At 40.1% G+C, this 15,221-nt stretch overlaps 1 protein-coding gene across 3 annotated transcripts in view; it reads right to left on the bottom strand.

Annotated features, from left to right (window-relative positions):
- SLC1A7 (solute carrier family 1 member 7) overlaps positions 1-15,221 on the bottom strand; it is a 65,685-nt gene that overhangs the window by 32,268 nt on the left and 18,196 nt on the right. For all 3 annotated transcript variants that reach the window (XM_080406286.1, XM_080406284.1, XM_080406285.1), the window contains exons 4-5: positions 4,142-4,184; positions 3,022-3,241 (exon numbers count right to left, since the gene is read on the bottom strand). In XM_080406286.1, coding sequence (XP_080262412.1) covers positions 3,022-3,241; positions 4,142-4,184 — 263 coding nt within the window. The remainder of the gene's footprint in view (positions 1-3,021; positions 3,242-4,141; positions 4,185-15,221) is intronic.

Below are 15,221 nucleotides of genomic sequence, written 5' to 3'. Positions count from 1 at the left end.
TAATTTTCTGCCATCCCTCTCTGAAAGGTTTATAAATAACCAAATTAGTTGCTTAAGGAAGCATTTCAAAAATTAGCTGCACCAAGTGAGACTGCCTTTGAAGGGAGTTTCATGGGGAAACAGGGGGCTACAAGTGGGGTGCATGCTGCCACTTGCTCTGCATATGCAGTGTCCTTCCTTGGAACAGAAGTCTGTGCTCCGTCCCTTGGAGCCCACATCTGCGCTTGTGAGCCACGTCTCAGGCAGCACCGCTTCCAGGGCAATCCCCTCCTGAGGCAGGGAGGGAGGCTGTCAGCTGTCTTATCCAGGGATTTCACAACAACAGTGCATTCAAGATGTGAGTTTGTAAGCCTGTTAATATTCATCTAAGCTCTAACTTTTAGGTCAGAAAACAACACTTTCATAAGCATGTTGCTCATCTTTGGTAATAGGACATTAAATATAGTTCAGCTCTTGTAGCCTGGTTGGTGGCAGTTTTACAAGAGTCTTATCTTCTAATTCTGTGTAATGCCAAAAAGAAGAAATGCCTTCTTTTTCATTTTACAGGAATAAATGACATTTACTCTTTAAAACACTGTCCTACCTAAGCATGTGGCTATTGGTGGGGACAGACTGGGGAGCAGGCAGGACTGGGGCCTCCTGTTTGCAGCCCTGACGTACCAAGTTCCACTTCAGCGAATAAATAATGTGTGCTCCTCCAAGAAAAAATGACCAGGTGTCTCAGTGCTTAGCCACTGTCATTATCTCTAAAAGAAATTCCTGCACACTGCGTAACAAGAGGTGGTACAGCCAGTCATAGCTGAGCTCAGCATCCAGGCTTTACATGCGTTGTGACCTCACATTCTGCCCGTCAAATGTTGCCTATTTTAATGCATGTCTGGCAAAGAAGTCCAGTCATTCAGGCACAGGATTTATTCCTGGACTGAGATTACTAAGTAATTCAACTCCTGCTTCAGGAAAAGAGTTAGCTCAAGTCTAAACTCTTGTCGCTTTATGCTATTCTTATGTTTTCAAGGACCTTAAAAAAGCTATAGAACTCATACCCAGCCTAATGCTGGTTTTCTATGCCAAGGTGGTGTGAAAAGGCCTTTGTGCAAATAAGACTTAGCAAAGGTGAGCAAAACTATTACAAAGCACCAAGGCCTGTATACTTTTTTTTTTTTGCAATAAATAAAAGCTTTGGAAGGATGCTCTTCTTTCACAGAGATTGAAGGCACATGTCTCTTGTTTCTTTGCCTCCATTTTGGGGTGGTGATGCAGAAAGATGAAGACAGTGACAAACGCTTGGCTGCATCCTTCATTCAAAATGACAGTCTGAAATAGTCACTGGTAGATGACAATTTTTGAGCATTTAGTGTTCCAGGTTTGTTCGTGGCTGGTACAGTCACAGGTGACCCAGCAGCCGGGACTATGCTGTACATGGCAGTACCGGTGGTTACATTCTCTGTACATCAGCCAGGAAGAAACCATCTCTCAGCTTTTGTCTCTTGAGCCCCAGGCCAGCAAGACTTAGGGGCATGCTGAAAGTAACACATTCAGTTCCGGGAAGACAATAAATGATCTGTTCTCAGAAGCATAAAGTTGCCCTTGACCCTAATAAGCACATTTAATTAATTAATTCATATCCAATACTTTTTGACTGGAATAGTGTTTGCTGTGACATTGTAGTTTGGGAATTGACAATAAAATACTACAAACTGGGGGACAGACAGTTTCCAGCAGTGTTGCATATGGAATACCACCCACTGGAGAAACTGAGGGAGACAAATCTGTTAATTCCAGGCTTGATTTTTGACTCCTTGTGCTGGTACGAACCATAATATAGTAAATGCAAAGATGGTTTACGGAACTATCTCTGTTGACCAGACTAACTTCCAAGAATAAATCTAGATAAGTAAAATTTGATCAGCGTTTTTTTTTTTAAATCATCAGAACTTTATGATTAACTAAGGCATGTTTGTTCAAATCCTTCTTCCAAATCCACTAATATAAGACACATGGCACCAATTAGTTCCTCCAGCAAGTTAAACTGAATAAATTAGCCAGATAGAAACTTTTAGAAACCACTACGATAAGGTACTAGATAATATATAAGTATCAGGATTGCAGGATGGCAAAAATAAATCAAGAAGTTTCAATCAAAAAGAAGATCCACAGATTTAAAACTGATAAAACTATACACCTTTGTAGCTCATTTATTCAAGATACCACTGAGGCTCGTTATCCGAGTTGGGTTCTTACAGTGACAGTTATATTCTATACTAATCATGTGGTAAAAATGTGACTAAGAATGAGTAAGAACAACAGACAGGGCAGGTTCCAGGGTTGAAGTAGTTTTCTGCCTGGTGAATGGAACTTCAGCCAAGGAGTTGGTCTGGGAGCAGGTTGTGTTTGGACTGCCAGCAGCAGGGGTGAAACATCCAGCCATGAGAGCAGGGGGTGTCTCAGCCTGATGCCCCTTGAACCAAGAGCAGTGTGGGAAGTTTTTTACTCCTGTAATACAACTCCTGGAGCTCTGGACCTTGAAAGTGTACTAACTTCTTGCGCTTTGGAAAGAAAATTTGCTATGGACTTGTTTATTTCAGAATTCCTTGAAACTTTGTCTGGGATTTTTGCAACTGTCCAGAGAGCAAAACATAATATTGGCAGAAGGGCCATGGGTCTGACCTGGTATAGTAATTTCTACCTCCTCTAAGCACGCTGTCTTAGTGTTTCTTACAGTCTGGAAAAAAACAGTTCACAAATTAAAGCTCAAAGTAATCCTGAAAAATTTTAAACAAAAATAACATAAGTGCATACACAGAAAACAGAACTGCATGGAACAAAAGTCATCAAGGATTTTGAAGGTTTATCTTAGAAAGGATGGGAGAACAGCTCTGTAACAGTCTTGCCTCTTTCACCACAAAGTTTAGACAGAAGCAGTTAAAAAAGGTGAGTCAAGAACCCAAACAACCCAACGCCTATATTCTTCTCTTAAATGGATACTTGGATTATTACAAATCAAACATGTCTGAAACCTACCCATTGTGGCAGAGAATATCACAATCCCTAGCACATTCATGCCGTCACTAGTGCCTGGTTCTGATTTGTAAATCACTTCAGGAGGGGGAGTGATATCCAAAGCAAAATTCTGGACATTGGATCCATTCTCGTCCTGGATTCCATATATTATAATGCGACGAGTGGTGCTTTCAGAAGATGCTTTGTTAGATTTAATGATGGGAATACTCTTAGTGCGATACTGAAAGAAAACAAAATAGTCTTCATTATAATATCCCAGCAGGAATTAATAGTTTAATGAGACCTCCTAAGTGCTCTGTTTCAACAAGGCTGCATGTTAAAAGGATAAGCATGAAAAGAAGAATGACAGCTCCTGTCCCTATGCTGCTAAAATACATTAAAACAGTTGAATTTTTGGAAAAGCATAACAAAATTAGAGGTTCATATAATCAGACCCTTGTGCAGCAAACACATCATCTCCTGATAGAGCTACTGTTCTATAAAGACATAATTGGAAATGACTCCCTAGAGGTTGAGCGCCCTTCTCTGTCTCGTCAGAGGTAATGTTCCCATAAGATACTCCCTCAGGTAAAATAAATATAGCCATGCCTCTTGCTCACTCAGAACTTTTAGATGAGGTTTTCTGGCCAAATTCCAAGCTGAGTAATTAGATTCCTCCCAAATACATTATTTTCTTTCTTTAATTGGACACAGTATATTCTGTTCTTCCTTTGCGTGGTGTTACTGTGTATTCTTAAAGAGATTCCAGCTACCCTGTGACTGCAGTCCTGTATTAAGAGAAACCATGCTCTAGCTGAACGGCACAAATTGTTATACTTCTCTACAGCACCTTTCTCAAGGTCCTCAAAGACCTGGCCTTGGGTGGAGGTGGAGCTGACACAGGTGTGCATGTGTACTCTCTAGTCACACTGTCATTTTATGCTTGCTTGTTTTGCATTCAGATACCAAGGCTGCTGAGGCTAATGGGAAGGGACTCATTAATTCCTAAATGCTGAAGGTACTAACAGTACCTGGAGTAATACACAATGTCTGTATCTGGATTCTGTTTTACAAAGATTCATGTTTTATATGATGCTGGCTCACCTCTTTCATCAGTGGTAAAAGGAATATAGCCACTTACCTGCTTGAATGTGGCCTCAACAAGATTGGCTGGAAACATGTTCCTAAAAATGAACAAATAGAAGAATAATTTCTATGGAACTGAAAACAACTTCTGTTCAGTGTGTCTCCCATGGGTCTCCCATGATAAATCAGTTACTCGCCCTCCTAGAGAGCAAGGGCTGGATGAGTGCAGAATGCTACTCTCTCCCACTCATGCCGTACAGCTGTACCTGACTGAGCAAGGCTCCACAGAGAGACAGTTCCTCAGAATTAACGTTTTGGGACTTGCTTCTAAATACCTGGAGTAAGACCCAGGAGCTCTAGTTTCAGTTTCTGGCTCTTCCACTGTCTCCATATTGTAACTGGGGCAACATAGTTGCTATAATTTCCTTCCCCATCTGCTGACCGGGGAGAATAATATTTCTTTATTCCCTATTTTGTCTTCTCTGCTTAGATAATGAGCTGTTCAAGACAGAGTCAGGGTTCAGGGATGTATTCCTGATACTCCTGGGTACTGTAATCTACTTTGGGTCTTCTAAGTACTCCTGTGAGATAATTCACAAACTGTAGTACCTCCTGATACACTTTCATCACTAAAATCGTAAGTGATGTAGACTTTGCAGTGGTTTGGTCAAGAACAGTTTGCTTTTCAAGAAGAGGATCTCATTCCTGACTAAAAGAATTGAGATTAGAGCTGTACAATCTCTGCTAAATTGTATTTTAATATGGTTCTGAGGCTTCAGAACAAGAGCCTGAAGTGAGGCCAACAACTTCATCTTTGCTCACAGCTGCGCTACAGAGGAAGACAATGACCACACGCTTTGAGATCTGCAGTGAGACCAATAGATTTTTAATTCCCAAAGGGACTTTGTAATCTTTTCTGACTTTCTTTGAATCTCAGTCCATAACACTTCACCCAATAATACCTGGAGCTAATTTATAACTTCAGTTTGAGCTAGATTACTACTTTGCAGAAAGACATTCAATCCTAATTTGAAATGGAGAGCACACCCTCTACAGGCTTCAAAGAGGAATCATAGTATAATTGAGCAAAAAAGCTAAAAAGTCATATATTTCTGTGCAGCATTTGGAAATCAAGATTTGTGTGATGATTCTAATAGGATCATTTTCAGAACTGTTTTATTTTCAGCCCAAAGCTTCTGAACCTCAGCGCAGAAGACAGTGACAGTCTATGACCCAGTTGTATGCTTTAATATACATTTATTTATGCAAGGAGAAAATCCTGAATTCTCCAACCAAAAGACTTTTTATTCAAAGTCCTGCCCAAGCCCCAAGACAGTACACCAGTCAAGTATAAATGAAAAGCCCATTCTCATTCCAAAGAGAATTGCTATATATACATATATATATATATGTATACAGTTAAAGCATGCTGAACCGTGACATTTTCCAGACCACTTTCTTCTTTGCAGCAGCAGCATATACTTGCTGCTAATGGAGTTTCAGCAAGAGCATGCTGAGCAGCACTGGCTTAGAAAAAACAATTTTATTGCTATTTTAAGTGATTATAATGTGACATTATGGTTGCACTTAAAATTATGAGGCAGATTCTGTTTCAGTAGCATCAGGCACTGAGAACACTTGCTACAAAGAGATAATTAATTATCCTTTTCAGGGTAAAGCAGAGGGAGAAGAATTTTAATTAAAGGGTAGTAGTGCTGTCTAATGATTGAAACAGAAGACTGCAAATGAGACAGTTTTGTTGGCCTGCTGTGTGAAAGCAGAAAAATCACATAAAAAGGCATCATATGTCATTTTGATAAGGCTGTTGCTTTAGGGCAAACTAGTGTTACACAGAGAAGTTACTACCAGGCAAGCTATAAGACTGATGCACAGCACTTTAGTTATTCTTCTTTACCTGTCCTGGCCTTTCCTCACGTCAGTACCGGTGAGACAGTTCAGATTACCTGCCCCTTGCAGCCTGTTCCACTACATGGCATTTCTGTGGGATAACAGCATACACCAGCTGTACACTGCAACATCTCCTTCCATTTTACCAACCCTGTTTAAAAGTCCTGGCTATGATAATAGCTGTATGCTATGGGGATGTGATAGCAGAGGACAGCAGCTTTGGACATATGGAATCATATAATAGTTTGGGTTGGAAGGGACGTTTAAAGGTCATCTAGTCCGTCTTTCTGCATAAGGAAATTATCATGTTAGGAAGGTTTAGTTAAATTACTGCAATGCCTTTGTACACACTTTCATTTAATTGGAGTGATGTAGCTTAAAACACTTAAGACACAGTATAGTGATGTGGTTAGTGATGAACACTCACTACACTCAAGTAGTGCTGTATGTTGGAGTGCTGCGCGGCCATCAACAGAGCTTTCACCCTGGTAACAGAGCAAAGCATCAGGTTATATCTGCAAGTCATCCATAAAGCTGATCATTCTCTGGTTCAAATGTTGAATCTGCAGCCAAAGCAAGACAGACAACAGCCAGCTGTGTATCACTTTCCTATCAGATGCAGACACAACCTTCTGCCTGAGCCCCAGGGGCCTGGCTGACACAGGGGACTAACTGATGAACAGCTGGATGGAGCTGGACCTGGGAAGATGGAGAGGATGTTTACAGGAGGGGGAATCACTGGAGTGTAAAGATGGTTACTGCCTTAATATGCCTCATAAGAAAATTCTGCTTCCAGATTGTTAAAGGCTTCATTAATACTAAATCACCTTTGTTTTGTGATTTGAGATAATCAGATGAAAGGTGCTACAGGAGTGCGTGTGTGGTGATTGTGCTCTGACCTGCTGTGTGAATGTGAAATATTCTGAAAGCATACATGCACACTGAGGATTTCTGCACAGCTCTGAATATGCATGTCACGTATGAGCCACAGCTTTACAAAGAAATATGAATTGAATTGCTGATGATTTCCACTTGCTCCTTTAGTTTTATAGTCCTAATTAGTAGAATTAAGAACAATTAAGACTGCTTGAGAAAGGAAATATCATATGGTTAGTAGCTAGATTAAATGTTAGACAAATTTGTCTAACATTTGGAGGATTAAAGCATTTTGTTTCTTTATCATTCTTTATCCTGCAGGAATTACAACTATCCACTTAATACTGGATGCTGGAATTCTCCCAGTATTTTTTAATATATTATGCACTGTGATCCAGCCTTTGAGACTAGCCTTACCAAAGCTACACAGTTTAGCTAGTGAAGGGCTGACCTGAATATGTTTGCCAGAGCCTCAGCTTATTTTTTATTTTAAGCTGGTTTACTTGGATTGAAAAAATCCAGTATTAGCCAAAATTTTGTTTTGTTAATTAAAAACATTCAAGAGAGCAATTGGTGGATAAGAACTCTAATGGACTAAAACTAAACAATGGAAAGAAAGTATCAAACTGTCACCTAGATCTAGGAGATGACTGGGAGTTTTTGTTGGTTCAGTCAAGCCTCTTCAGAAACACTTGAGAAATTCTTGCTTTAGGGGTATGTTTTGCTGTACATTGATATTTCCAGCCATGAGCTGGCTGTTTGGCAGGGATCTCCTGGGAATGTTTCAGAAGAGACTGAAATGAGACTGGTTTTGGAGGATTTGACTTATTACCATGGAACTGGGATAAGGAGGTCTGGCAGGATCCTCACAACTACCAGCCAGCCTGGCTACCTCGGGGCAGCCTTGCTGTGGGTCTCTGGCCCACCAAACCTGAGCACTGGGGAATGCTTGCTGGGGTAGGAGCTTCTGTCTAGCACAAAATCCAGACAGTTGCATTTGCTCAAACACATTACAAAATTAATGGCAGGGTGTTGCAGCCTCTGCCCACCTATTTTCCAGGCATTCAGCCTGCAATCACATTGGCCCCTGCAGATCTCTACTAGCTTTACTGCAATTCCGGACAAGACAAAAGATCTACTCACATGGATCTGGTGTCAGGATCATAAAGTGAGGCTGCTCCTCCACTCAGAACAGCACAGTGTTTATCACTGACATATTTTGAATTAAAGATACTGCCAGGCAATATTGCAAGCTGAGCTAATCATTGCTGTCACCATCTATGAATGCTGTTGTGTTTATTCAATTAAGAAAGCTAAGCAGGTAAAATGCTTCTCAATTTCCAGCATTACTTTCAGACTGCTTACAAGATACAGGACACAAAATAATAGTGGTAGAATTCAGCATTCCTAGCAGAAATAATTTTACATAGTAATAGGAAATTAAATATAGAGAATAACAGTGAGTGAGGCTGGTGTGGAACATAGATAAACTTAGGTCTAAGACAAAGATGTGAGTGTAAAACAGAAACTGAGACACAGAGTTTCTGGTTACATAAAAAATTAAGAGCTAGATACTGCCTGCCCTGTGGAAGGACATTTCCCAGAGCATCTTCTGCTTCAGGAATTCTGCCAGACAGAACAGAGGCATTCAACACCGGCTAAAAGAGTGAATGTGCATGAAAATTCAATATCAGCGCAGTGAACCTTCTACAGATTGTGAGCTATTGAACAACAGCTGGCACAGCACACCTGGCCTGCATTTGCTGTGACAGCAGCATCTATGCATAAGTGACCTGCTAAACACCTTGTCTGATTACATCCTGCTGTGATGGTTCTTTCCACTAGCAAATTTTGGAGTGCTTCCTTAATTCTGTGTGGGATAAGAGGATTCAGATGTAAGGATGTATTGAGTTAGAAGTGTGTATATATAACTAAGGCAACGTGTGTTCTGTGGTTTGGTAGCCATGGAATTTGATGAAAATCCTGACAACTTGTATTAAGTATAGACAGCACCTGGTCTAAGGAGCAGTGAGGGTGCAGCTTCCCATTTCACACAGGACTACTTAGCACCTTATCACTGCTGAAAGTAGGAGGTCATCTTTCCTTCTCTATTGTCTCCCAGCAATTAACCTACCAATTACCACTATTTGTTCAGTTTTGCTCCCCCAGATTTCTGCGGCTTTAGGAAGCTGAATTGTGTTAGGAAGCCGTTTTTCAGCTCAGGCTGTGCCTTGGCACTGCCCTGCCCACAGGACATGGGAGCCCTCTTGCTCCCTTTGAAAGGTTTCTGACTCTGAGAACTACAGTAGTGATAGAAATATCAACACTGTTAAACTGCTTTACTACTCATGCTGTTAGCTGAATTGTCCACAGAATATTAGCCTACAGCTACTGGGGTAGCCAGTTTGATGGCTCCTGGGTGACTTCTATTAGAAATAATACGCCAGACTCTGGTTGCAGTTATACTACTGAATATCTGAAATACTCGTTCAGAGTCCTGACTACAACATCTGTTAACTCAAAGCATTCAGCTTTTGCAGATCTTTTTATTAAGAAATTAGGCCAGCTGCTCTAGCATAAGAGCAGCCACAGGTATGGCAGATGCTGTTGCCTTGACTCAGAACACCCATTCCCTCTGGGGCACTCTGCTCTGCAGCAGCAATCTGGTTTTGTTCTCAGACTTTGATGTTATCAGTACCTAATCCCTGCCACACCAGACAGCCTTTGGCTGCAGTTCCCCATGCTGTGGAATTAAAGCCACCAGACAGACTGGGGTTTTGCTACATACGCGTCCTTGTAATATTTTATTGGCCTATATTTACGCTCGGCATAAAACACCTTTGGACACTCTGCTCTCAAATCTGAACTAGCATAGCTGAGCCTGCAAGAACATTGCTTTAAGACTGGTTATTTGACAGTATTCTAATACTTCAGTGTGTGAGATCTTACCCTGTCACTCTATACGTCAGGGATACAAAGAGAGTAAAAATGGAGTCTGAGTAGCTTGACACAACAACTTTAAAGTTTCCAGGTTTTACGGCTGTGCACAGGAATGAACAGCACTCTGGCTCCTATTTACTATAGGCTGAGGCCCTTCTCAGTGACATTATCCTAATCTCAAAAATTTGTTTCCTTTTGCTGTCCTTTGCATGATTTCATCATCCACTGTGTAGACTCCTGACTACTGTTACTGTACCACATGAGCCACAAATCCTGTCCTTAGTCATATGTGTATACCTCTGAAATACTTTCCTGCTGGTGTCAGTGGGCTCCATCAGGGTTTGCATTCCTGAAATCAAGGGAAAAATTTAATTCAGCAAGACTGAACAAATGACCTATCTCAGGGCCCATGGGAGGATGCAATCTTGCACATCAGTATTCACCTCCTGTGCCTCATCTCTATTCTCAGTATCAATCTTACTGCCTCCTGCTAAAAGGACCAAAAAAGGCTTTTTCAGAATTAATGAGGCATTTAAATCCTCACTATTGTGATAAAAGATACTAACAGAATGCAAAAATTACTGATTGGGTCTAAGTCATTTTGTCTTGCTCGTCTCTTTTTGCAAATCAGAGCAGAACTCATATTGTGGAATCATTTTGCCAAACACATGGACTTTTTATCTGTCCTGAGGGTGACACTTCTGCATGGCCTTTCATTTCCAGTAAGGGATCTGGAGGGTGAACCTCCCTACCCCACTTCTTCTGAAAGAAAATGTCCTGACACAGTCCCAACAGGGCTATGGCTTTCTGAGAAAATAATTCTTTGGAGTGGAAGCACAGGTGCATCACATCTTTAGGAATCTTGAAAAGGCTGAATCATATCAAAGGTAATGTGACAGGCCCAATGCATTTCCACTATGGTTCCAGCAAGGTGAAGTTATTTCATAAAAAGTGTATGTTTACACTGGAAGATGTCCAAGCCAATTGTCAGAAGGATGGATGATTTATTCCCCTTCAGGGTTAAAGCTTTCCCAATGCAGTTTTAGCTCCTGGCCCCTGTGCACCTCCACCTCTGTGATGAAGGTCTCCTGACCAGAAAGCAGAAACTGCTTCATAATCCATCTCCCCAGCACTGTTTTCATCGTGGAATTATCTTTTTTCCATATTGGTTTCTTTTTGTGCCAAATAGGAACCACACATTTAGGGGCTTCAGAGTCCTTTGTAAATACTTGAGGTTCAGGCTTCTGTGCAGGCTGAACTGCTTAAAAATTAACTAGAAATGAACATCTGGTCACATACAGTGCAGAACAGTGATGGCACCAGGCTGGTTTTGTGACATAAAAGAAAACTGGCAATCTGAAATGAGTAAAAAATGGTAGTTTGCCATAGGGGAGAGGTAAATACTTAGAGTACACAGCAGCTTTTGGCAAAAGATAAATGAATGTAGGGCAAAGTTATTTGAAAAGGTTCTTTCATAGTTTAAACTCTGGATCATTTTATGCACTCAAACATCTTATTGCATGTAAATACAATTCAGTCTTCAGCCATTAACTTTTAAAAGGGTGATTTCTGGTTTTGCACAGCCTGGACTTTTTCCAAACTACAGCAGATAGTGAGTTTCTCCTGCCCTATTTTCAAGAAACACAATTTCAATAAAATAGAATATAGCTCTTAGCTTGAAAAATGGGAAAGGAAATTATTTTAAAGAGTGCTCCGGATTCCCATGAAAACGTAAATCCTTTACAGTGTTTATATCCTCTTCTAACTATTAATGGTATAAAAAACCAAAACCCCTCTCTTGGTTAAGCCAGATTGAGTTTCCCGGTACCTGCTGTCAAATTGGATGCAATCCTGAATATTCAGTGGTAAAATGCTCTGACTTATCCTTCCAGTAAACTTCAGAAATGTACCAATCTGTGTGTCATGGGTTAAGGCACGATTTGATCCTTTATTCACAGAATTTTTTTATTTGGAGCTTTTGAACTGAATAAGCTTGCAACGTCATATTGTCAGTTGATACTTAAGAAAAACTAAAAATGTGTGTGAACCTTGCACTTGCTGGTGCCCAGATTTGCACATACAACAAACCTTATATAAAACAGGAGGGTGAATGTCCAGTTTGGCTAGGATTTGTTTCCTCACGTGAATGTTTATGGTGTTTGCTTGTTTGTTTTTATCTCATAAGCCAAATTTTATTTCCCTCAGTGACAAATGCAAGTAGCATGATTTAAGTTGCAGCAGGATTTACCCTTCTATATCAAAGGTATTTTGATAATGGCAACAGAATGTGGTGGAAATATTACCAGCTAATATAAACAGTGTGGTCCTGAGCCATATATCTTGTTTTACAAGTGTTCATCCCCAGTTTATAGACATTTTCTATTCTGCTTGTCAGGTGAATATATGTTGCAGAATTAAACAAACCTCAGTATTTTAAATTGAACACTTATTTCTGTAGGTATGTCCCTTTTTGTTCTTTTGAACAAAACACTCAAGGTCTGAATTATTTTTTAAAATTTTACCTTGCCTTTTTTCATTTCTTAACTCACAAAAGACTACTAAAAATTCACTTTTCTTTTTGGGGACATAGTACAGAGTTAATTTTGGTAATTCACACAGGAAAAAGAAGGTAAAGATGTGTGTTGATTCACTGCTATTACTTCCATTGGGGTGCCTCAAAAGCCACATTCCTGGAACAAGACCCCTGCTAGGTCTCATAGAGCTCAGAATATTTCCCCTGGCACCACAGATTTTTCTGAACAATCCTCAGTGAGGTAATTACTTTTCCATATGTCTTGGTTCTCTAGCTGTAAGAAAGGAAAATGGTCCTTGCCTACCTCACAGAAGTATTGCACACCGTGAGAATAAATACGTTAAAATTCATAAAGCACCAGGTGCATTAAAAAGAACAAGATGATCCTTAGCCTGAGGATTTATAGTTTGAAATATGGAAGAAAATATACTTTCATGAGCCTTGCAGTGCTTGCACCAGAAACCTTGAATATAATTACAGTAGATTTGTACATCTGTCTCAAAGTAGTAATAAAGTGGCAGCTAAAGAGAGAAGCATCATCAGAACAGTCTCCTGCATAGCTTCAGACTCACAGCTGCATTCTGAATTACTTGTCCTTAGGCTGGGTCCTGGCACACTGCCAATGGAGAGGGACATGTTATGCAAGGGGAGGTTCCTGCACAGGTACGAAGGTGAACTATGTAGTTATACAGGTATCTTCCACAAGACAGCAGAAGATGTAGTTGGTTTTAAGATGGATCAGATTAAAGCAAAAATTCAGACATTTAAGGCCAAAGCAACACTAAGCATTTTAGGTATAAAGACTAATTGAATGTTGACAACGCTTCTATTTTGCTGCATTCAGTGGTGCCTCTTCCCAGATTGAATCTAGAAGTAAATCAGTAGGGGCAGATTCATATCCACAGATCTTGTCCCCAAACTCTTCCGGTTCCCCTTAGAAAGGAAGTCTTTCAGGTACTGCTGTTTAGCACAGCAAAAATCAGTTGACTTGTGCATACAATTTTTGAGGCATGAAATTCAATATGTTGGTAAGATTATATATTTCCTGGTTGATGTGAGGTTTAGAGCCATTTTAGAATTATGCAGTTCAGTGCCACTGTTAGGTCCTAATCAAGTCATATACACTGCAGGTTTTATTGCTGGGGATTTTTTTACGTAACAGACAAATATACTAGGGAAGCACCATCTGCAAAATAATGCAGAATAGTAGTATTATTATTGATTAACGTTGCAGATATTTAGGATGACCATGAGGCTCTGCAGTAGTTCTTGGTTCCATTTATTGCTAAATCAGTACATTCTTTAATTTCTGATTAAAACCACTTCTAAAAGCAAAATCCTCACCCAAAATGTCAAGAAATTAGATTTCTAGCAACATCCTCCCTGCCAAAAATTCCAGATGTACCAATGTCATATATCACATCACAAGAAATAATAATACATTTCATAATTTTAAAGTGGCTTCAAACCTGAAATCAGTGAAGGTGAATATGTGTATCACCATGCCAACAGTCATACTTTTAAAATAAACCCCACAATTATGTCACATATATCATCTCTCCACTTGTACATTTAGCATTCTTCATTTGCAGAATACCAGATATTTCCTGTGTAAACTTCTGTGCACATATGCAATTGATAAATTGAGAGGAAATTAATGAATTGAGAAGATAAGCCAATCTGGGCTGAAAAAGATGGTCTCCAGCTGTGAATGGAAGTGATTTATCATTGAGCTAAAGGATCAGCTTTTCTAGCTCAAACCAGCAGATACATCATTACATTTAATCCAGACTTCCACATTGATATTTAGGAGGTTTGCAACTGGCTTCAGCAGAGCCAGGATTTCACCCATACTGTTTGCCTAGGCTGAAAGCCTATTCCCCGCAATTGTGTTATTCTTATTTATTTATTTAGTAAATGTGATTATTTCTGTACTGGAGGAATAAAAACCATCAGTTTGTGCACTCAGGGTAGAAAGAATCAGATGTGACTGCTGCAAAAGGAGAGTGAGCTTTATTCTCTCTTTTTAAGCTTTGGTGATGAGAGTTGTCCCTTGACCTGTCATTGTTGACACCTATCCAAACCAGGGAAGACTTTAAGGTTTCACAGATTAAAAGTACACATCTGGCTGGAAACATGAATACCTGACATATGCATGCAAACCATTATCGTTTGCTCAGGTAAATGCTTGTAGGAAGTGACATTATAGATGAGACTTTGAGATGTTTAGATCAGGACACAGTATTTTTACCTGCAGTGAAGCTCAGCAGAATAAGTATTCCCAAACCTCACCACTAAACCTGTGGTGTACAGGGACTAGCCAGGCAGAGGTGAAGAGATGAAATCATAACTTGGATCTCAGGTTCTAGTCATACAGACATTTGGTCATTTTATGCAAACATAGTACTGTGGATCTGAATTTAGATTTTACATGCCCAAATTACTATTCATCCATGAACTAGCTTACTCTGGGTCTCAAAAAGCAACTGGGCTGGTGTGAGGAAGGGGATGAGAGCCTATGGTGAGGGAGACCCTTTTCCAGAGACAGCCCTAAGGTCAGTTTGGCTATAACATTGCACCACATCTCACTATGCCTTCACTTGTCTAAGACTGAGATCTTAGAAACAGCTCAGCATGCCAGAAAGGGTTTCCAGACACTGCCACTGTGAAGATAATCATTAAGATTACAGTTTTATCAAATTCCCTTTTACTTCTTATGCTACTCTGTCATACTAAGGGATTCAGAGCTCCAGCAACTGCTTAATTCCTTCCTCTTGGTATATGAATTACAGTCCTTTACGCAGCAGAAACAGAATCACGTGACTTAACATTGTATCACAAACATACATGTATGAATTCCACTGCACAGACATCCTGC

This window comes from Falco punctatus (genome assembly GCF_963210335.1).
Source record: "Falco punctatus genome assembly, chromosome: 11".
Classification (NCBI taxonomy): domain Eukaryota; kingdom Metazoa; phylum Chordata; class Aves; order Falconiformes; family Falconidae; genus Falco; species Falco punctatus.
Note: the sequence above shows the minus strand (reverse complement) of the source record. Positions and strands in the feature narration are given on the sequence as shown.